Below are 23,288 nucleotides of genomic sequence, written 5' to 3'. Positions count from 1 at the left end.
AAAATGTGCCAGAGCTGTGACTTCTCCATGAGGATATGGTTTGCTGTTAGATCCTCGCTCTGTTAATTTGGCAGATGTTATCACATGTGGGGTATTTGAAAGGACATATGCTTTGAGGTGACACGATTGTCAAGTGGGATGAAGACACCTCCCAACAAAGCCTCATAGGATGAAATGTACATACCTCACACTTAGCACAGTACCTGGCATACAGTAGGCAGGCGGTGGTGTTAATCCCCCTTTCCTTCTTTGGTCAGGGTAGGAGTAGTACTGGTTATGATGGAATTTGGCAATAAAACTACCCATTGGGAGTGACACCCATAAGAACCAACAGCACTGGTTGAAGCAGTCCATCTACAGGGTGGCTGCACTCTCTGAATTGGCTTGTAAAGATGTTGATGAAGTAATCTGGGAAGAGCCCAGGTGTGTCCAAGGAGTGGGGCAGCTTCCAAGAAAAAGACTGTACCTAATTAAAGCTTAGCCTTCTGCTTATCACCCTGCCTTCAATTCAGGATTCAGGGTGTATGCCCGGCACTGGAGTCCAGCTAACCACCTGTATTGTTACCAGGTGTTCTGAAGTGACGATGCAATCTGTTTGTGGGCTATAAAAGGACAATCAGAGAGGAAGAACTTGTCAGCATTTGTCCAGGCCAGCTGGAGAGACACTAGGAGAGGCATCGGTCTCCAGTACAAATTAACAAACGGGCTTCTGGCTTATACATCAGTTGCGTATGCATAGGGTCAGTGTACTCACCCCCAGCCCTGAGCAACTCTGGCTCCTCAGGAACCCTGAAGGTGTGACTGGCAAAGCTGAGGCCCTGGCTCAGGGGCTGCTTCCCTGAAAGGACTGCACCTACAGCATCCTTGACATCTTTTCATAAACCAGCACAACTGTGAGTATGAGATATGGCTTGAAGATCCTACCTGCCCCTTCTTATCTTTTAGAATTTCTTCAGTGAGGTACTAAGGGCAAACTGCATGCCAGGCACTTAGTGTATAAAATCCCCCCTGGTCTTCACGTCCATCCTGTGGATTAGCTGTAGCCTCAGAGAATGTGAGAAACCCATCCTCGGACACAGCTGATGAGTGGCAGAGCTGGGATTTGAACCCCTGTGCTCTTAGCCATACCGCCATAGGGATTCGTGGAGGAAATCCCACTTTTGATGCTGTAAGGCAGATTTGTCCTAAGAATATTTTTGATTCTGAAAATTTTTTTGATTTTTGATTCCAAACATTTTGATTTTTTTTCATACATTGTCTAAATATGGTTGATAAAAGTAAGAGAGAGAGGGAGATTCCAAACATAGGATACTTCAGGAAGGAGTCAAGGACAAACTGCCAAAAGGTAGCCCTGAGGCTACCAGGTGGATTGGGAGCAGCAAATACTATCCTAATGACAGAAGAGACAGCTGCAAAAGTTGCAAGGACATAGAAAGTAAATGATGTGATTTATAGTTTTCGCCTTTACAGCTCCTGCAGGAAAAGTAACGCTCTGTTAGATACGCTCCCTGCCTTGTGCCTCAGGCATACTCTGTTCTTCCTTCAAGCCCCAGAGTGAATGTTACCCCCTCTAGGAAGCCTGTCTGGACTTCCCCAGCAGCACTAGTTTCTCCCCCTGGTGCATTCCTAGCATCCACACCTTGAGGGCAAGAACCATACCTCCTTCTCTGAAGCCATGTAGGTTGGATGCAAACCCTGGCTGTAAGACCTCAGGCAGGCAACGTAACCTTTCTCTTCCTCAGTCTCCTTATCTGTACAATGGGAATAATAGTGGTACCTACAGGCCTCGGTTGGTCATGGGCTTACATGAGAGAAGGAACACAGAGTGTTTAGCACAGGGCTGTGCACACACTGAAGCATATCAGTGTCATATGTAGTGCTGGGCCTTGGCGGTTGATGGAGTAGATGTTCATTCAGTGTTTGTGGAAGGAAGAAAAGATAAAGGGAGGAAAGGGAAGAGAGAGAGAAACACACCAACTAGCTGCAGAGACCATCATGAACCAGGCAGCACCCACCTGGTATTTTGGAGCCATGGCTGCTGTCCAGTTTTGCTAAGTACACACCCCGTCTCCTTATGCCAAGACTTGGTACCTAGATTTCTAATTCTCTGGATGCCTAATCATGTGTGCTGTGTGTCTCCCAGCTCTGCAGCCAACAATGTCTCACCTGTCTGATCTCTCCTTGTTCTCGAATCAATAATCCTAAGTCACCACCCTGGATCACACCTGTGTCAGGACGTGGGCAGGCCAGGAAGCCCCCTCCTTCTCCCTCCTCACTCAAGGAAAATCAGCCTTGTTTCTCCCAACCTGGTTCACCTGGAGATGCATCCATTCAAGTGTAACCAGAAAAAGGCCACTGACAGAGTCACATAAGAATCTGCACTGTGGGAGACAAAGTGAGGACCACAGGGTACAGTCACAGCACTGACAGCTGTCCTCGGACATTGTCTCTGGACGTCCTGTGCACCAGGACTGTGCTAAGCACCTCTGCACAATTCCCCTGTGATAAGTTTGTATTGCAACCTCAGAAGATGGAGACTCCTTTTTACATGGGAGGAGCCTGAGGCTCCCAAGAGCTAGACCTGGGCTGTCTGATAAGGTACCCACATGTAACTCTTGAGCATCTTAAATGTGGTTAGTCCAAATTGGGGTATGCCATATTGTGAAACAAAGAATGTAAACTGTGCCTTTCATAATTTTTATGTTAGTCACATATTGAAATTATAATATTTTGGATTGATAGGTTAAGCAAAATATCGTTAAAATTAATATCATCTGTTTCTTTTTACTTTTTGAATGCAGATACCAGAAATTTTAAAATTAAATATATAACTTGCATTGTATTTCTATTAGACAGCACTGGATTCAACAAAGCCTAGATTGATCTATCTCCACAGCCTTGTTCTTCACTCCTGTGCTGAAACTAAACTTTGATGCTGGTACTAAAGTTGTTCCCATGTATGATGGGAACCAAACACAAGTGTACCTGGGTTGGGCTTCTAGGGAAAGAGGAACTCCATTGTCTTTCTACAGGCGGGTGCAACTGTGCATGTATACATATGCTGGGAGTGCCATTGTTGTAGGAATACGGAAACAAAATGCTGTGTGGCACACCCAGTGTCACAGGCCCTCTGACCGTGCAGTGGAAGAGGTGGAATTTAAACCCAAGACTGCCTGACGCCAAAGGCTGGACTCTTCCCCTGCTTCCTCTCCCGGAGTTCCCACACTCCACAGCCTAGGAGGAGGCTGACTCAGGTTGTTTGAGACTGGGTTGAAACCCAGGTGCATAAGTGGTGGTGCACAAGTTCCATGTTAATGGATCTTTTTATCTATTTGAGTCCTGCCTTTTATTTTAGTTGCACTCATGGCCTTCACCTATATAAGTCTAATATATTCCTCAGGCCCCAGACCATTCTCCTCCTCTTTGTTCTGTGTCCTCAGGCCCCACATCCTTCTGTACATAGCTCAAGTTCAATTAATGTTTTTCTTCTCACTGGCTGAAGCTAAACCTTTGTTGTGCCCCAGAATCTGAATGTCTGGTTTCTGTACCCATTTTCCTAGTATTGTTCCTATCTGAAAACAATGCCTACGGCCCACATCCATGGAGCTGGGATCTTTAGATTTGGGTTTTTCAATCAATCCTCAAAAGCTACTTGCCTCCAGAAATTAATTAAGACTGTGCCTCAGTTAGTTTTGTGTAGTTATAGCAGAATATCACAGACCAGGGAATTTATAATGAACAGAAATTGCTTTGGCTCAACGTTTTGGGGGCTGGGAAGTCTGAGATCGAGGGGCTGTACCTGGTGAGAGCCTTCATGCTGCATCATAACATGGTGGAAGGCATCGCATAGGTGAGAGGAAGAGAGAAGGGGACCAAACGCATCCTTTTATCAGGAACTCACTTCCAAGATAATGGCTCCACCCTCATGAACAAATCACTTCTTAAGGGCCCCAACTCTCAACACTGTTACACTGGGGTAAAGTTTCCACCATGTGAACTTTGGGGACATATTCAGACTGTAACAGACTGTATCTAATTATTCTTAAAAGTTTTATTAATCCTCAATTCCCCCCAGAATCTTATCTCAGTTCCTGGCGTTTGTGGAGTTGCTCAGTAAGTGCTTGTTGAGTTATAAGTAACTATCAGGATTACACAATAGCCACCATTGTGTACCAGCAAGCACACAGAGGGATGCAGCAGTTCCTAAACTTATTCGAACACAGAATCCTTGGACAGGGACAGGAAGAGGGAAAAAGGACTAGCAGTCGGGAGAGAGTTAGGGGTGGTTACTCACCTCATGGACTAGGGCTTTATAGAATACCTTCCATGATAACCTCATCTAGAGGCTCCTTTCCCATTTTGTCTCTTTTCTCTCACGACAAACTACTGCTGATATGTGTTTTTTGTTGAAATAGAAAGTTTTTAAAAGATAATTGTCTTTTGTATGGTCCCAATAAGTAGAACCTTTCTGAACCACAAATAGAAGCTAAAAAAAAAAAAAAAAAAAAAGATAACAGTCCCAACCAACGTGTTGCCACTCACCCGCCCTTCAGTATCTTTCTTTTAGCAAGAGTATGGGGTTTTAGTCTCTTAATGAGTTTGCTTCCATCATATGCATAAAAGGAAGAAGAGGCTTGAAATATGATGTGAGAACTTTCGATATCTCTGTGACTTTTTCCTCTTAAGTAAAGTCATTGTTTAAAGATAACCTAAATGATGATTAGTGGAACATTTTTCACTCAGATGACCAAAGTGCTTAACGAATCTCAACTGTGCTTCTGGCAGATGACTGAAGGGTTCCACCACCTTCCTGATCTAACAAGGGCTTTGCACAGACTGTCAGCCAGGAAGTCTGAATTCACCAAGCACCACTGGGGCCTGAGAAAACTATTAGAGTGGCCAAGGAGATCTCCACAGCAAAGGTGCTAGGGGACAGGGGAGAATGGGACAGTCCTCCATATTCCTATTCAGGAGGGGATCTGCAAATCAGAATATAATCATAATAGCCTTGAACAAAAGTTATGATTTCTCGGGAAACAGTTGGGAAACTTAAATTTGTTTGTATGCACAGGTTGATATGAGGTTGCTCAAGGGTCTAAGGTTAGAATCATTGGCAAATTCTATCCAAAGTACTTTCTTAGGAAAATCCAAGTCCAGAATTCAAGGTCAACTTGTTTAGCCCTTCCAGTTATAAAAAGAACTACTCATGTCTGCCTTAAAGAGCCTCACAAGCCGGCCAGTCCCTACAGCTCCACAAACTGACCCATCCTGAGCCTTGTTTTCCACAGAATGGGTCTGCTCCTTCCCCTGGCACTCTGCACCCTCGTCCTGTGCTGCGGAGCAAGGTCTCTGCCCCAGCCGGTCCTCAACCCCTGGGCTCTGCTCTCCCGAGGCTGCAATGACTCAGATGTGCTAGCAGTTGCAGACTTTGCCCTGCGGGACATTAACAAAGACAGAAAGGACGGCTATGTGCTGAGTCTCAACCGAGTGAACGATGCCCAGGAACACAGACAGGCAAGTAATGACAGTCCCCACTCGGGCAGGGATGTGGGCAAGCTGGAGAGACTGGCCAGAGTGAGGGAACCCAGAGACACATGTTGGCAGGTGTTTTCCGTATTGGAAGCCCTGCCAACAACACTCTGTTCTCCTCTGCCAGGGTCAGCGACAATGCACTTATTGTTAGTAAAAACAAGTGTAACAGCGATCCTACTCTGACACTTGTGTCGGATTCAGCGGTTTACAGGGTATCTCCACAAACATCCTTTGGCTTTCCCATAAAGCAGGGTTTTTTTTGTGTGTGGTCTTTCTGGGTTTCTGCTTCCTGTGAAATGTGTTGTATTTCTCTACCCCTTCCCACAGGATGGCCTGGGATCTCTGTTCTATCTCACACTGGATGTGCTAGAGACTGACTGCCATGTGCTCAGTAAGAAGGCATGGCGAGACTGTGGAATGACGCCATTTTATCAATCGGTGAGTGCTTGTTTTTATAAACCGTTAAGGGCCCTATGGAAAGCAAGTAAGTGCCCTCTTTCTACAGGGTAAAGGGTGCTCAATGTCTGCCATATTTTAAATGGCCCACTTTATAATCTCCTGACAGGTGCCCATGAGCTTATTCTAATGCTCTAGACGGAACAAAGTATAACTCATGAGAGGGGTTTCTGAGAAGTCCCACTGGAGTCATGCAGAACAGAATGGAAAAGTTGCTCCCAAGTTTTTTATTTTTTATTTTTATTTTTTTACCTCCAAGACCTCCCATTAGGCTCTGAACCAGTGTTTAAATTGTGAGAAAAAGACCTGAGGTGTGAATATTCTGGACTTGGGGTTAATGTAGACTGCAGAAGTGATGGAGGTAGAGCTTTGTCTATTTGTTCTATTTTCCTTTGTGTTAATAAACACCGATGGCAGGTTTGAGGGGAGGAAAATGGATGATATGCAGTATGAAAGCTCTCAAGGGTGCCGTGTAAGGATTTCCTGAAACCACAGAACATAAAGGGCCTCAGAATTAATCTTTTGAAGATGATCATAGAAGAGACTTGAAAATAGATAATCCATTTCATTTGATTCTTAATTATCCTGGGAAGATTTTCATTAATTGACATAAAACTTTACAACATGAATGCAGGATAGTGACATAAATGTTTAGAAGCAAATTATTTGATCAAGATATTTTTCCTAATCATGTAACCAATTGGTCAAACTGCACCCACCTTGATTTTGAAAAGTGAATATCCTGTTGTGAATTATACTTGTTATGGTGACACTAGCTACTAAAACACACACACAAAGAGTGTATACTGACTCTAACATGATAGAAGTCCATTTCTCACGCATGGAAAGTTGAAAGTAGAAGTTCCTGATTAGATGGGGGCTTTGCTCCAGGGGTAATTTGAGATCCAAGTTTATTCCACACTGTGGCTCTAGACTCTGCCAGCCTCAGCTCATGACTCTCATGGTTACCTGCTCATCTGTATCAAGCTGTGCACAGAGAAAGAGCGTAGAGGACAGTGAGAACGTGGGAGATCCTTATGAGCCAGATCTGGAAATAGTTACACCTCATTTCTGCTCACCTTCCTGTGGTTAGAACTCAATTATACGCAGTCACACCTGTTGGGGAGGATGGGAAACATATTCTAGCTGTGTCCTAGGAAAAGATTAAACAGTTTGATCATCAACTGCAGTTCCTCCCAGCCAAAACCACAGAATTTGTTCTTAAGTTTCTAATTACTTTAAAAGAAAATGTCTGACTTTAATTTTGGAGGTATTTTTAAAACTCATAATTGCATTCGCTATATCATAAAATGTATTTGTTGGTTTCAGGTTTATGGTCAATGCAAAGCAATATTTTATATCAACAAACCAAGTAGAGTTCTCTATTTAGCTGCTTATAACTGTACTCTTCGCCCAGGTAAGCAATCACTATGATTTTGTTAGTTTTAACAAAGGATGGAAAAGAGTACTTAACCAGGTCTTTGCCAAGAGTGTGTAGGGTATCTCTGATTCTTATTTGCTGTTTATTCTTAATGCCAATTTCTCAATATTTCCAGTACTTACCTCCTTACTGAAGTTCATCTTATATTGCTCCTCTTCCCACAATAAATCTTACTCAATTACCTCTACATTTATATGCTGCATCAGATCTTAAATTTTCAGTCTGACATAAATGGTATAATTTCTATGACTGTTCCTCAGGCTTCCTTTCTTACTATCTCTGCCATTATTTCCCAGACTACACCAACTCTACACTCCATTCTGCTGGATGCCACACTGTTTTCTGAACATGCACTGCACTTTCCAGTCTCTGCGTCTTGCTTGTGCCTCTCCCTCTGCTAAGCATGCCCTCCCCGATGACCTCTGACCTTGAAACACACCCATTCTTTAAGGACCACCACCACTTCTTCCACAGTGTTCTCTATTCTAGAAAGGAATGGTGCTTTTGTAATCTGCATTCATATACAACTTTGTCTAAACTACTCAGGGAACATACAATGCACAGCCTTGATTTGGGGGTCGCATATCTTATATCATGTAGAATAGTTTCTCCTTTCTTCCTCTGGTTGCACCCTTCCTCAGTTCCCACGAAGTAGAAGGTGTCAGTAATGTTGTTAAGTAAATAATTGGACTAGAAATGAAGCTGAAACTTAATGACACTTGAAATATGCACGTGCATTCATTTGGGACCTTCCTTTTTTCAAGGGAAAGTCTTTGGAAAGAGAGCATCCACAGTGCGGGAAAACAGAATTTGGTCCCCTGTCGAACAACTACATGTGTGTCGCTCCCCTCGTGGATCCCATGCAAGTGTAGATTCTGATTCCATAGGTCTGGATCAGGGCCTGAGATCCTGCATCTCTAATAAGCTCCAGGAGATAAGAATGCTGCTGGTTGCTTTGAATAACAAGGCAAGCGAGTAAACATTTTGTTAGGCACAGTTTAAGTTTCCTGGTTGTGAAGGCAAGATTCACCTAAAATAAATTAGAACAGAAAATAGTAAACAGTCTCAGGACTTAAATGGAAGTCATAGGCATCAGAGCTACGGGAGATCAGGAAGTGACAGGTGGTGATGATTCAGGAGTGACAAGCTGTGGATGTAAGTCCCCCATTATCTCCACCAGTCCCCAGGTACATGCAGATAAATACAGAATTATTAAAAACAATGTGTTTGCTCTGCAAAAGCAGCTTCAAGATAAATTCTGTATCCTGACTTTCACACTAGGCTTGCTGCCCTCAGCTCCTCCCAAACAGAAATTTGGCTGTGCTTGGGGTGATCATTCTATCCAGTCACACAATGACTTGACCAATTTTGTTTTCGGGCTCACTTGCATTTTTCTTCTTAAAAACAAAATTATTTATTTTTATTTTTTATTGATAAATAATAGTTGTACATATTTATAGCATATATAGTGATATTTCCATATATATACTGTATTGTGATCAGATTAGGTTATTAGTATATCCATCATCTCAAACCTTTATCACTTCCTTGTGTTGGGAATATTCAATATCCTGCTTCTAGCTATTCGAAATTTTATCTTGTTGTTAACAGTAGTCATCCTACAGTGGTCTAGAACACTTGAATTTATCCCCCTATCTAGCTGTAATTTTGTATCCTTTGACAGATCTCACTTGCATTTCTAACCAAACAGGGTGCGCTTCCACCTTCTACTATGTCTTTCACTTATCCATACATTCTACAAGCATTTACTAAGCACTTCCTATGTATCAGATATGATGCTCAGTGTTAGGAACTGAAAGGTAAATAAGATATGATAGTAATGAAATCCCAACCTCTGAAGACACTCAGTCTACTTTACAGAGTCAATAATGAGAAAAGATATTGAACTAGTTGGAGGAAAAGGTCCTATTTTAACATACTGTATTACGTGTCTTTGAACAAAATTCTCAGGGTAAATGTGTGTGAGATGAAAACTTTGCTTTGGTCTCTTTTTTTTTTTTTGAGACGGAGTCTCGCTCTGTCGCCCAAACTGGAGTGCAGTGGCCGGATCTCAGCTCACTGCAAGCTCTGCCTTTCGGGTTCACGCCATTCTCCTGCCTCAGCCTCCCGAGTAGCTGAGACTACAGGCGCCTGCCACCTCGCCTGGCTAGTTTTTTTGTATTTTTTAGTAGAGACGGGGTTTCACCAGGTTAGCCAGGATGGTCTCGATCTCCTGACCTCGTGATCCGCCCGTCTCGGCCTCCCAAAGTGCTGGGATTACAGGCTTGAGCCACCGCGCCCGGCCTGGTCTCTTTTTCAATTGTGAAAGTAATACACGGTCATTACAGAAAACACTGCTGACAGCTAACTTCTATTCCAGAAAATGTCTTCCTCGCCCCATCCTTACCTCTTTACAGTCATATGATTTATTGAAAATTAATAATATTTTCAAACTTATGTTATTGGCATCAACAGTTTCAAAACGAAAGATTCACAGGACATGCCCTGACTGCCCAGCACCCATATCCACTGACCTTTCCAGTGACCAAGTGCTGGAGGCTGCCACTGAGTCTCTTGCAAAATACAACAATGAGAGCACATCCAAGCAGTATTCTCTCTTCAAAGTCACCAGGGCCTCTAGCCAGGTAAGGCTAAACTGCTCAAGCCAATTACACAGTGTGTCTCATAACTGTTGCTGTAGGTTCCTAAGCTGGGAGGAGAATGTCAAGGCCCTCATTTTGATTAGAACCAAAATATCTTTCTCTACTTTCCCCACTTTGATAGACCTGATGTCCATTCTATCATGCTTCAGTTTCTAAGTGATTGCATGGCATTTCTACAAGAGTCAGGTGGCTTGATTTTGCTTCCCTAACCTTAAGGCAAGAAGAGAAATGAACTCCTAGTCTCCTTGGGGGATTGTCCATAGGTTTACCACTTACTGCTGTATTCTCAAATGTGACTGATCATGGACCATTTTACAACATCACTTTTACTCTATTTTAAGGCCTAGAGTGAGTGTTGAATTTTATGGATTAGGGAAAATGAAGACTCATTTGTATTTAAATTATGTTGATTTCTTTCCTTTTTTCTCTCTCTCTCCCTCTCTGTCTATTTCTTTCTTTTTACTTTTTGAGACAGAGACACTCTGTCACTTAGGGTGAACTCAAACAGTCCTTGTACCTCAGTCTCTCAAATAGCTGAGACTCCAGGTGCATACCACCACACCTGGCTAATTTTGTATTTTTGTAGAGATTGGGTATCACTATGTTGCACAGGCTGGTCTCGAACTCCTGGACTCAAAACAATCCACCCGCCTTGGTCTCCCAAAGTGCCGGGATTACAGACATGAACCACTGTACCTGGCCTGATATTTCTTTCATAAGCATAAAAATCTAAAAGATAATTCTACATAAGGAAAAATAAATCAAAAGAAGGTGTTTAGGGCCCATTCAAATCTTTAAAAAGGGAAGAAAGGTGTGAGATTATGTTTTCTTAATAACTAAATCATGGTACATGGTTTGATCAGTGTGGGGATTTGCGGAACAACAGATATGTGCCTTGACAATGCCTCTGGTGACATGTTGTTTCTGTAGATATAATGCTGTCAAACCTGAGTCTTCTCCCCAGGCAGAAATGTTTGATTTTTACATCTCAGCTCTTGTTTCATAACAGTGGGTGTTTGGCCCTTCTTACTTTGTGGAATACTTAATTAAAGAATCACCATGTACCAAATCCCAGATCAGCAGCTGTTCACTTCAGTCCTCTGACTCTGTGGTGAGTTTTCCTGAATGTCTTCATAATTTGAGTGTTCACAGATCATCTCTAAGTGTTTGTGGAGCATAAATTACATATGAGGTGTCATAAGGCATGAGATGCTTTTCTTCCCCTCAAGGAGCAAGTTAGACTAGTTAGAGATTAGACAGATCCAGAATGCATTCAATTGTAAGTGCAATTTTCATCAGCAGTTGCAAAAGTGATTATATAGAGCTGTAAAACACAGACATCTCAGGGATGGGTAATGGCCCTGCTTTGGTCTAACGCAATCCAGTTACGTTTGTAATACAGCATGGTGTTCCATTTCTTGGACCACTCTTTAAGAAGGACAAAGTCAAATAGGCCTTCATTCAAAGAGGCATCCAAAAAGGAAAGTATGCCTTGAAGCCATCTGAAACACAATTGGTGGGAATTTAACCTGGCACAATGTGTTGGAGTGCAACTGGGCAAAATGCACCAACAATACTTTTCCTCTCATTTACTTACAGTAACAGCTTTATTAAGAAATAATTCATACATTGTAAAATTCATCCATTTAAGGTGTACAGTTCAGCAGTTTTTAGTATGTTCACAGGGTTGTGCCACCATCACCACTTTCTTATTTTAGATATTTTCATCAGCCTAAAAAGAAACCTCATGCCCACTAACAGTCATTTCCCATTGCCACCTTACCAAGCCCCTGGAAACCACTTACCTATCTTCTGTTTCTATGGCTTTGCCTATTCTGGATATTTCATGTAAATGGAATCCTACAGCATATGGTCTTTTGTTTCTGGCTTCTTTCACTTAGCATAGTGTTCTAAAGCTTCTCCATCTATAAATAGATGTAGTTTTACCTCTTCCTTAGTAAATAATATTTTATTGCATGGATATTGTTTATTGTTTATCCATCTATCAGTTGATAGACATTTGAGTTGTTTCCTGCTATGAACAAGTGTACAAGTTTTTATATACACATATGTTTCCATTTCTCTTGAGTATATACCTCAGAGTGGAGTTTTTGTTATATGAAAAACAACAGCAACAAAAACCCTCCATGTTTAACCCTTTCACTGCTATACTGTTTTCCACTGTGACTGCGTCAGTTTTGCAATCCCATCAGCAATGTATGAGGGTTTCAATTTCTCTACATCTTTGCCAACACCTATTATGATCTTTCTTTTGGTTATAGCCATCCTACTGGGCATGCATTGGTATCTCATCATGATTTTTATTTGCATTTTCCTAATAACTAATGATGTTGAGCACCTTTTATTGTGTTTATTATCTATTAGTATGTTTTCTTTGGGAAAATGTCTATACAAATCATTTGCCCACTTAAAATCCAGTTGCTTGTCTTTTCATTGTTGAATAATAAGAGTCTTTACATATTCTGGATACAATGTCCTTATCAGATACATATTTTTATGTATTTTCTCTCATTCTCTGGGTTGTCTATTCACTTTCTTGACAATGTTCTTTGAAATAGAGAAGTTTTAAATTTTGATGAAGTTCTATTTTTATATATTTTTTCTTATTTTGAATGTGCTTTTAATGTCATATCTAAGAAATCATTGCCTAATCCATAATCACGAAGATTTCCATGTGTAAAAATGCAAGGGATCCAGAATGCCAAAATAATCTTGAACAACAACAACAACAAAAATAGGAAGACATACCTCCCAAACTCAAAACCTACTACAAAGCTACAGTATTTAAGAAAATGTCTTGATGGTATGAGAATGATATGTAGATCAATGGAATAAAATTGAAAATAAAGAAATAAGCCCCTCTATGTAGGCCTATGACACATTTTGAGTTTTTGTACATGTGTGAGGCAGGGAGTTCAACTTCATTCTTTTACATACGAACATCCAATTTTTCCAGCCCTATTTGTTAAAAAGCTATTCTTTCCCCCATGTCATTGTCTTGGCATACTTCTTGAAGATCAATTGACCATAAATGTAAGGGTTTATTTCTTTAATCTCAATTTTATTCCATTGATCTACACTTCTAAGCTTATACCGGTATAACACTGTCTTGACTTCTGTATAGCTTTGTAGCACGTTTTGAGATTGGAACATTTAAGTCCTCCTATTTGTGCTCCTTGTTCAAGATTGCTTTGGGTATCCTGAATGCCTTGAATTTTTGCGCTGATTTTAGGACCAGTTTGCCAATTTCTATTTTTAAAAAGGCATGTGGAAATTTGATACATTTGATTGTATTGAATCTGTACATCCACATCAAAAGTACTGTCATCTTAACAACATTAAGTTTTCAAATCCATGAATATGCGGTATCTTTCCATTTGTTCAGAACTCATTTAATTTCTTTCGACAAAGTTTTGTAGTTTTCAGTGTACAAATTTCTCATTTATTTTGGTCAATTTACTCTCTGAATATTTTGTTCTCTTTGATGCTAATGTAATGAAACTGTCTTCTTAATTTCATTTTTGGATTGTTCATTGAAAGCGTGTAGAAAGACAATTGATTTTTTATATTGATCTTATATGCTGTAACCTTGATGAACTCATTTATTAGTTCTAGTAGTTTGCTACTGGATTTCTTAGGATTTTCTATATGATCATGTCACCTGGAAAGAGATAGCTTTTTACTTCTCCCTTTTAAATCTGGATGCCACATGTGTTCCCAGCCTCTAGGGCTCACATGTTCAGCACACTCATAAACTCCCTTCGTGATCCATTCTAGTGTCAGCACCAGGTAGGCCTGTGAACTTTGGTAGCTCAGCAAATCCTAGCTAGGGTGGGAGTGGCCAGGTCTCCTTGGTGCAAGTACCTGTAATTTCTCCAGAAGGTTCTCTGAGAGCCCCTCCTCTTTGTGACTTGGTGATGAAGAGAAGGAAAAGGCTGAAGCACCATTCCCCAGACACTTCATACTTTAATGGATTTTCCCACTTTAAGGAATTTCTAGTCTTTTTTTCATATTCTCCGGAGCTGAGTGACAGAATAATACTTAGGCAATCTGCTTAGACACTTTTTTCTTTTTGTGGATTTAAGGATACAAGTGCAGTTTTCTTACATGAATATATTGCATAAAGGTGAAGTCTGGGCTTTTAGTGTATCCATCACTCAAATAGTGTACACTGTATTCAGGGTGGGGTTTTTTTGTTTTTTGTTTTCTGTGTGTTTTTTTGAGACCAAATCTTGCTCTGTCACCCAGGCTGGAGTGCAGAGGCACAATCTCAGCTTACTGTAAACCTCCACCTCCTGGGTTCAAGCGATTCTCCTGCCTCAGCCTCCCAAGTAGCTGGGACTACAGGCACCTGCCACCTCGCCTGGCTAATTTTTGTATTTTTAGTAGACACAGGGTTTCACCATGTTGACCAGGCTGATCTCCAACTCCTGACCTTAAGTGATCCGTCTGCCTCAGCCTCCCAAAGTACTGGGATTACAGGCGTGAGCCACTGTGCCCAGCTCAGGATGGTATTTCATCCCTCACCACCCTCCCACCTTTTGGAGTCTTCAGTGTCTGTTACTCCACTTTGTGTCCATGTATACCCTTTCTTTAGCTTCCACTTTTAAGTGAGAACATGTGGGTTTTGGCTTTTTGTTTCTGAGTCATTTCACTTAGGATAATGGCCTCCAGTTCCAGCCATGTTGATGCAAGGGACATGATATCATTCTTTTTTATAACTGAGCAGTGTTCCATGGTGTGTGCGTGCACACACACACATATCACATTTTAATCTAATCATCCATTGATGGACACAACATTGGCTTCACATATTTGCTATTATGAATAGTGCTGTGATAAATATACAAGTGCAGTTGTCTTTTTCGTATAGTAGTTTCTTTTTTGTGAGGGTCGGGGGATAGATAACCAGTAGTGGGATTGCTGGATCAAATGGTAGTTCTATTTTTAGTTTATTTTTAGACAAATGTAGTAAATTTTATGCGGATATACTTAAGAGCTCTTCTTTAGAAATTGAAGCAACATTTTATTGTAATATTCTATTTATGCCTGAAAATATACACACTGTATGACTCTAAAACTCCTCTTCTAGGAATTTATCCTAAGGAAGTAACTAGGAATACATGAAAAGATGTAGCTTCAATGTTTAAATAACAGAAAAATTAGATTCAATCTAGCTGTCCAACAAAAGAGAGCTTGTTAAACATCACAGAGGAATACTAGGTTGCCATTATTTTAAAAACCCTAGAAGACCATTCAATGCCATAAAAGGGTTTTTACAATATATTGTTAAGTGACAAAATAGAGTTATAAAGTAATAAATATAATATGACTCTATTTTGTAGAAGAAAAATGTATATGCATAGGAAAAAAGATTGGAAGAAAAGAAATCAAATCACTGCAAGTAAAAAGTATCTTTCAGACAATTTAGAGGTCTTTATTTTCTTTTGTGTATCTATATTCTAACTATTACATTTGTAATAAGGAAACAAAGCTACTTTACTTTTAAGTAAAGAGAAATTTAAGGAGCTGAGAGTGGTTTTGTCTAAGAAGAGAAATCTCAGGTGGAACATACTTAAAGGGCTGCTACATAAAAGATGAAAACACGTTTTCTAGCTGACCCAAGGGTAGAACTAAAGCCAAGAGGTAGAATCTGTATAGACATAACTTTCCACTCAACACAAAGAATTTTTTTAGTAAACAGAGTTTCATTCCTCAAGAAATACTGAGTTTCTCATTATTTGAAGCAATTTAGCCTAATTTGGATGATTTCTTGGTAGGGGTGATCTAGAAAGAATTGACTCAGAATCTACCCATTACATAGTAGAAGCATAAAAATGTTGATTGGCTGTGTATCTACACAAGCAGAAAGCTAGTTGATTTCCATCTATGATCACTGGTAATACTCACATGACATTGTATTTTCTCTGTCATTTAGCCTGCTGGTCTTTGCAAAGGTTCTCTGACCCGAGGACACTGGGAAAAGTTTGTCTCTGTGACTTGTGACTTCTTTGAATCACAGGTATTTTTCAATCTAATTGCCTTTCTTTCTGTGAAGAAGAGCAGATTATCGATAGTTACCTACCACTAACTTACCCCCCTTCCTTTGATTTTCCCAACCACCTTGCTCACCACTTTCCGCAGGCTACCCTGAGGCCACACCCACAGGATAGCTAGTCAAAGACCTGTTAAGCCTTGTTTTAGTCACAATATGGTCCTGCAGAATAAGCCAGACAAATTCAGAAACAGAGAACTACTGGCTTGGATGTGATTCAAGCCTCTGAGACATTAAATTAAGTGTCCCAAAGAAACCTTACCTCAAGCCACAGGGAGAAGTTATTTCCAAGAAAATGTTCAATCCCTTTCCAGAAGTGTTTATTGCGCACTTATTATAAGGTAGCCTGGTATATTTGAGAGGCAGTTTATATTTGAGGTGTATTTGTGCCTGGTATATTTAAGGCCGTTGAAATGGGACACTTGGGATCCAGTTTTGCTCTGGTACCTGTGAGCTGTATAACAAGCACATACTTACCTATTTGAGTTGTGGTTGCCTCATTTATAAAATGGGATTGCAACATTGCATCATTCCGATTCTTGTGAGAAGCAAATGAAAGGACCTGAATGAAGGGTGCTATACAAGTCCTGGTGCAGAATAAACAATCAAGGAAAGGCACCTGCTGCTGCCACTACTGGGAACAGAAAGATAGCTTGCTGGAGACTTCGAGTGAGTCGTTGAACCGCTCTGGGCCATTATTCAGCTCTAAAATTGTGAGACTCACAGTCTCACAGTCAAGTTTCTACAGGTCTTGGTTCCCCCAGCCCTTATCTGTTTTGTTTTCTAACCCTTTCACCAGGAGGCCCATCCCTCTACCCAGTCTCCCTTTAAAATGTTTCAACAGAAGGGCACAGATCAGCTTAGGCTGGTACTAGGCATGGGAGGACTTTCCCTGTGGAACTCTGCATTTAAAAATGTTCTCGTTCCAGGCTCCAGCCGCTGGAAGTGAAAACTCTGCTGTTAACCAGAAACCTATAAACCTTTCCAAGGTGGAAGAATCCCAGCAGAAAAACACACCCCTCACAGACTCCCCCTCCAAAGCTGGGCCAAGAGGATCTGTCCAATATCTTCCTGACTTGGATGATAAAAATTCCCAGGAAAAGGACCCTCAGGAGGCCTTTCCTGTGCATCTGGATCTAACTACGAATCCCCAGGGAGAAACCCTGGATCTTTCCTTCCTCTTCCTGGAGCCAATGGAGAAGAAGGTGGTTGTCCTGCCTTTCCCCAGAGAAAAAGCACACACTGCTGAGTGCCCAGGGCCAGCCCAGGATGCCAGCCCTCTTGTCCTTCCGCCGTGAGAATCACACAGAATCTTCTGTAGGGGTATGGTGCACCCATGAAATGGGAGGCGCTGGGGACAATGGACAGAGACAGAGCGTGCACATGTAGAGAGTGGCTAATGAAGGACACCTTTTTGACTCTTCTTCGCCTCAGCATGTGGACTGGGATTGGAAATAATGAAACTGAACCCTCTGCTTGGGCTGCACTCTACCCTGTACACTGCCTTGTACCCTGGGCTGCATCCCCTCCTAAACTGAGCAGTCTCATGCCACGGAGAGATGCCTCTCTTATGTCTTCAGCCACTCACTTATAAAGATACTTATCCTTTCAGCAGTATATATGTGCTCAAATCTCAGCATGAAAGCATTGCGTGAGTAGAGACACTTCCCTAACACCAGGAGGCATGAGAAACTAATGCCCAGCACAGTTTCAGTCCCTAAATTCCCTTTAATTCCAGGACAGGTATTAGCTGCATAGGGCCCACACCATTTCCAAACCTCTACCTCTTTTCATCTGTCTGGAAGTCTCCAGGTCTCAACAGCAGGGTAATTCACTTAGAGCCAGGGGCACATGGAAGAGAAGTGCACATGTGGCCTGTGCTAGACACTGTGGGAGCAGCAGACCGTGACAGTTCTCATCACTGTTACAATTTCTCTAGGACAGATAGAGGAGGGTCCATCATAGCATTCAATTATAGTCTACGTTTTCCATCCTGCAAACACTGCAGGACCAATTTCCCCTCATTCAGTAATACATATGCGCACATGCACACATGCACACCAGATAAGACCTTGGACATTTTGACAGAGAATTTGCAGATGCAGCTATTGTCCTCTATCCTGGCGGCTATTAGAAGAGGCACACAGGTCTCGGCGTAATTAGCATAAGAGAAGTAGACAATATTCACACTCTGTTCATCTTATCTACGTCTCGTAAGAAGGAAGTGATTATGTGAGGGTATCATATGGGGTCTTATACCCTGTTGGTCAGGGTCTGAAAGAAGCAGAATTGTACTCAGGTGACTCAACTAAAAAGACTTCAGTTGGCCCAGCATGTTGGCCCACGCCTGTAATCCCAGCACTTTGGGAGGCTGAGGCAGGCAGATCACTGGAGATCAGGAGTTCGAGACCAGCCTGGCCAACATGGTGAAACTCTGTCTCTGCTAAAAATATAAAAATTATCCAGGCATGGTGGTACACGTCTGTAATCCCAGCTACTTGGGAGGCTGAGGCAGGAGAATCACTTGAACCTGGGAGGTGGAGGTTGCAGTGAGCTGAGATCATGCCACTGTACGCCGCCAGCCTGGGTAACAGATCTAGACTCCGTTTCAAAAAAAGAAAAAGACTTCAGTGAAGGGACCTTTAGTGAAGGCTTGTGGCTCAGGTGAAGGGGAGGTCAAGGGATGCTGAGGCACCTGGACAACAGCGTCAGCAGGGAGTCTTCACCACCTGAGGCTGAGCAGGAGCAGGAGTGGCTGGCTTCTCTGCTCTGTTGGAACTATCCTGTGGAGAAGCCACCTGCAGGAGCCGCCCTGGTGGAGGGCTGCAGCCCCTGCAGAACCCAGTGCTGAAGCGGGAAGGAGCAGGGAATAAGCACCCTCCCCTCTCCCTACTTTCCTGCTTCCTTCAAGTCTCCTCCTCCCCGTGGCTCTTTGAACTCAGTAGTAAATTAACCAGCAGGGAGAGCTTGGGTTATTCAATTCCCCGGAGTCAGCCTAGGAGACAAGACCAGGCAGAGAAAGTTAAAGGATGGGCCTGAGGCCAACAGAGAGAAACCATTAGGAGCCTCAACTGGGGTTTCCCAAGGGGTGTTCTATAAGGCCCTTCTCTACTGGTAAAAGGATGGGGAAGGGCCTCAGACTTTGTTTCTCCTTCTACCTACCACCTCCTTTCTCTTTCCATGGCTTAATTCATGAAAGACTAGATTGTTCCCATGCTTGCCACTGCCCCACCACCTCCTCATTCCTTAGGTCACTGTAATGTGAATCCATCTCTTTTCCTATAACCCACTGACTTGGTGTTCCCTCACAATCTTTTATTTTAAATTTAAAAACAAAAATCTGCTCACTTTTACTTACACTTTCAAGCATCTGACAATGCTGACCTTGCTTGTTCTTCAGACTTTTTTAAGGAGACTTTGTCTATATCCTCTAGGTTTTTCTTCTACTTTTCTGACCACTCCCCCTCATATCCCACCTTGGGCTCCTCTTCTCTGGCTCATCTCTTAGATGCTGTTTCTCTGGCTTTCAGTCCTTGATCTTTTTTTTCTTACTCTGCAGACTCCATGCAGACAAGCTAATCTGCATCCTTGTCAATAGTTGCAAAATGCTGCATTTATTACTGATCTGAGGCTCTTGCATTCAAGTCATCAGTAGTTTGTAATTGCTAACACTAATCTTCTACAACAAAATTTCAGGAGCTGAGTATTTCTAGTTATATAATATTAAGAGTTACCTCTGCTGAATGTTTAAAATGAACATATTCAACAAGAGGAAAATGAACAACCCACTTTGAAAATGGGCAAAGCATTTAAAAAAAAATGAGATCGTGTCTTTCACAGTAACATGGATGGAGCTGAAGGTTATCATCCTTAGCAAACTAATGCAGGAACAGAAAACCAAATACTGCACGCTCTCACTTATAAGTAGGAGCTAAATAATGAGAACACATGTACACATAGAGGGAAACAACACACACTGGGGCCTACTCAAAGGTGGAGGGTGGGAGGAAGGAGAGGATCAGAAGAAAATGACTGTTTGGTACTAGGCTTAGTACTTGCATGACAAATAATCTGTACAACAGACCCCTGTGACATGAGTTTACCTGTATAACAAATGTGCACATGTACCCATGGATTTAAAAATAGAAGTTAAAAAAATAAAAATAAAAATGGGCAAAAGATTTAAACCTCACCAAAAAAAAAAAAAAAAGTGAGTGAACATCTGTAAAAATGCTGAACTTCAGTGAACTTCATATGTCATCAAAGAAATGCAAATTATAACAACAATGAGATACCACTACATATCTGTCAGAATGGCCAAAATCTAGAACACTGACAATACCAAATGGTGGCAAGGATATGGAGCAAAAGGAACTTCTCATTCATTGCTGCTGGGAATGCAAATGTACAGCCACTTTGGAAGACAGTTTGACAGTTACTTTCAAAACTTAACATACTCTTATAATATGATCCAGTAGTCACACTCCTTGGTATTTACCCAAATGATGTGAAAATTATGTCCATACAAAAACCCACACATGGATATTCATAGCAGATCTGCTCATAATTGCTGAAATTTGGAAGCAACAAACTGTCCTGCACCAGGTGAGTGATAAGTAAATCCTGACAATGGAATATTATTTGGCACTAAAAAAGAATACAAATATCAAGTCATAAAAAGACATAGAGGAAGCTTAAATACATATTACTGAGTGAAAGAAAGCAATCTGAAAAGATTAAATACTGTATGGTTCCAACCATATGACATTTTGGAAAAGGCAAAATTATGAAGACAGTAAAAAGATCACTGGTTGCCAGTGGTTAGCAAGGAGACAGGGATGGAATATGTGGAGCACAGAGGATTTTTAGTCAGTGAAGCTATTCTGTATGCTGCTACAATGGTGGATACATTTCATTCTATATTTGTCAAAACCCACAGATGTGCAACATCAAGGGTAAACGCTAATGTAAGTCATAGACTTTAGGTTATAACTATGGGTCACTGTAAGTTCATCAGCTGTAACAAATGCACTGCTAGTGTTCAGAGGTTTATAGTAGGGGAGGCTGTGAGTGTGAGGGGAATATGTAGGGCCTGCGTAGGAACTCTGTACTCGCCACTCAGTTGTACCGTTAACCTAAAACTGCTCTAAAAATTAAAGCCCATTTTTAAAGTAAATTAACAAAATAGATACATTAAGCCTGATAAAAACTGCATTTTCTTTAAAAAGTGACTCCTATTACAAAAAAATCAAATGTCATAAAATTCTGTCAACCAGTCTAGTGATTCTCAAACAAATAGTCAGAGATTTACAAAGAGGTCCACTGTAGCATTTATTTATTTATTTATTTATATTATTATTATACTTTAAGTTCTAGTATAATGTTGGTGAATGAACATCTGAAAAAAATGCTCGAGTGCTGCACCCATTCATTCGTCAGATACATTAGGTATATCTCCTAATGCTATCCCTCCCCCCTCCCTCCGCCCCATGACAGGCCACCGTGTGTGATGTTCCCCTTCCTGTGTCCAAGTGTTCTCATTGTTCAATTCCCACCTATGAGTGAGAACATGCGGTGTTTGGTTTATTTTGTTTGTTTGTTTATTTGTTTGTTTTGTTTATTTTTGAGGCAGTGTCCCGCTCTGTCACCCAGGCTAGAGTGCAGTGGCACGCTTTCGGCTCACTGCAACTCCACCTCCCGGGTTCACGCCATTCTCCTGCCTCAGCCTCCTGAGTAGCTGGCACTACAGGCGCCCGCCACCACGCCCGGCTAATGTTTTGTATTTTTAGTAGAGACGAGGTTTCACTGTGTTAGCCAGGATGGTCTCAATCTCCTGACCTTGTGATCCGCCCGCCTCGGCCTCCCAAAGTGCTGGGATTACAGGCGTGAGCCACCGCGCCCGGCCATGGTGTTTGGTTTTTTGTCCTTGCGATAGTTTGCTGAGAATGATGGTTTCCAGCTTCATCCATGTCCCTACAAAGGACATGAACTCATTCTTTTTTTATAAGAACAAATAATTGGAAACAATATGCATGGCCAAAAATTGGGGAATGTTGAATACATTAACACATATAACATGCAATATTATGTAATCTCAAAAATAATCTTTCTGAAGAATATTTAATGATCTGAGAAAGTCCTCATGGTATACCCTTAAGGGAAAATACAGTATTTAAACCATATATAGCAAGGGATTGTTAAAAGTCCTTCTCTTGGGAAAGGATTTGGGAGGTGAAGAATGGAGGAAAGAGACTTAATTTTTATTTTACAGTATTCTAAAATATTGCTTGCTTTTTTACTTTGTGCAGGGATTATGTTTATGACTAAAAATTATATACTTAAAATAACTCAAACATTTAAAATCCTATAAAAACACAAAAACATCTATAAAGCGTATATGGTTTCTATTAATACCTGAAAAAAAAATAGAGGTTATAAGTAAATACATACTCAACTACAGTGGAGGGAAAGAAACATCTGTATGTACAGAATAATTCTAATGATGCAAAACATATATATTACATATATTCAAATAGCAAAAAGTATATGAAGCAATCATGCATTATAAATAGTTGGTTTTCCTTATGGTTGTAGAATTAGAGGTGAATTTTCTTTATGCTTTTTGTATTTTCCACATTTTTTGCAAAAAGCATGTGTTCTATTATGAGTCAAAAAGGTTTAAAGAATAAAAATTCGTTAGCTAACTGTTTTTTCTGGTAAAATATCCAGGACACACAGAAATAACCTAAATGCAGAATGAAAATGTGAAGACAGCAGGGCACAGTGGCTCATTCCTATAATCACAGAGCTATGGGAGGCCGAGGCAGGTGGATCACCTGAGGTCAGGAGTTCGAGATCAGCCCAACCAATATGGTGAAACCTTGTCTTTACTAAAAATACAAAATTTAGCCAGGTGTGGTGGTGGACATCTGTAGTCACAGCACTCGGGAGGCTGAGACAGAAGAATTGCTTGAACCTGGGAGGCGGAGGTTGCAGTGAGCCGAGATGGCACCACTGTACTCCAGCCTGGGCAACAGAGAAAGTGAGACTCTGTATCAAAAAAAAAAAACAAAATGAAAAGGTGAAGATGAATATTTTACCCGCCCAGTCTGCCCAGACT

At 41.3% G+C, this 23,288-nt stretch overlaps 1 protein-coding gene across 1 annotated transcript; it reads left to right on the top strand.

The window, feature by feature from the left end:
* Positions 1 to 633: 633 nt before the first annotated feature.
* FETUB (fetuin B) lies at positions 634 to 17,843 on the top strand. The gene is made up of 8 exons (XM_010376613.2): positions 634 to 893; positions 5,289 to 5,514; positions 5,860 to 5,970; positions 7,318 to 7,405; positions 9,905 to 10,074; positions 11,102 to 11,203; positions 16,052 to 16,135; positions 17,098 to 17,843. The coding sequence occupies exons 2-8, from the start codon at positions 5,290 to 5,292 to the stop codon at positions 17,464 to 17,466; spliced, it is 1,149 nt and encodes a 382-aa protein (XP_010374915.1). The 5' UTR covers positions 634 to 893; position 5,289; the 3' UTR covers positions 17,467 to 17,843.
* The last annotated feature ends 5,445 nt before the right edge of the window (positions 17,844 to 23,288 follow it).

This window comes from Rhinopithecus roxellana, chromosome 1 (genome assembly GCF_007565055.1).
Source record: "Rhinopithecus roxellana isolate Shanxi Qingling chromosome 1, ASM756505v1, whole genome shotgun sequence".
Lineage (NCBI taxonomy): Eukaryota > Metazoa > Chordata > Mammalia > Primates > Cercopithecidae > Rhinopithecus > Rhinopithecus roxellana.
This window is presented reverse-complemented; position numbering and strand designations above follow the sequence as displayed.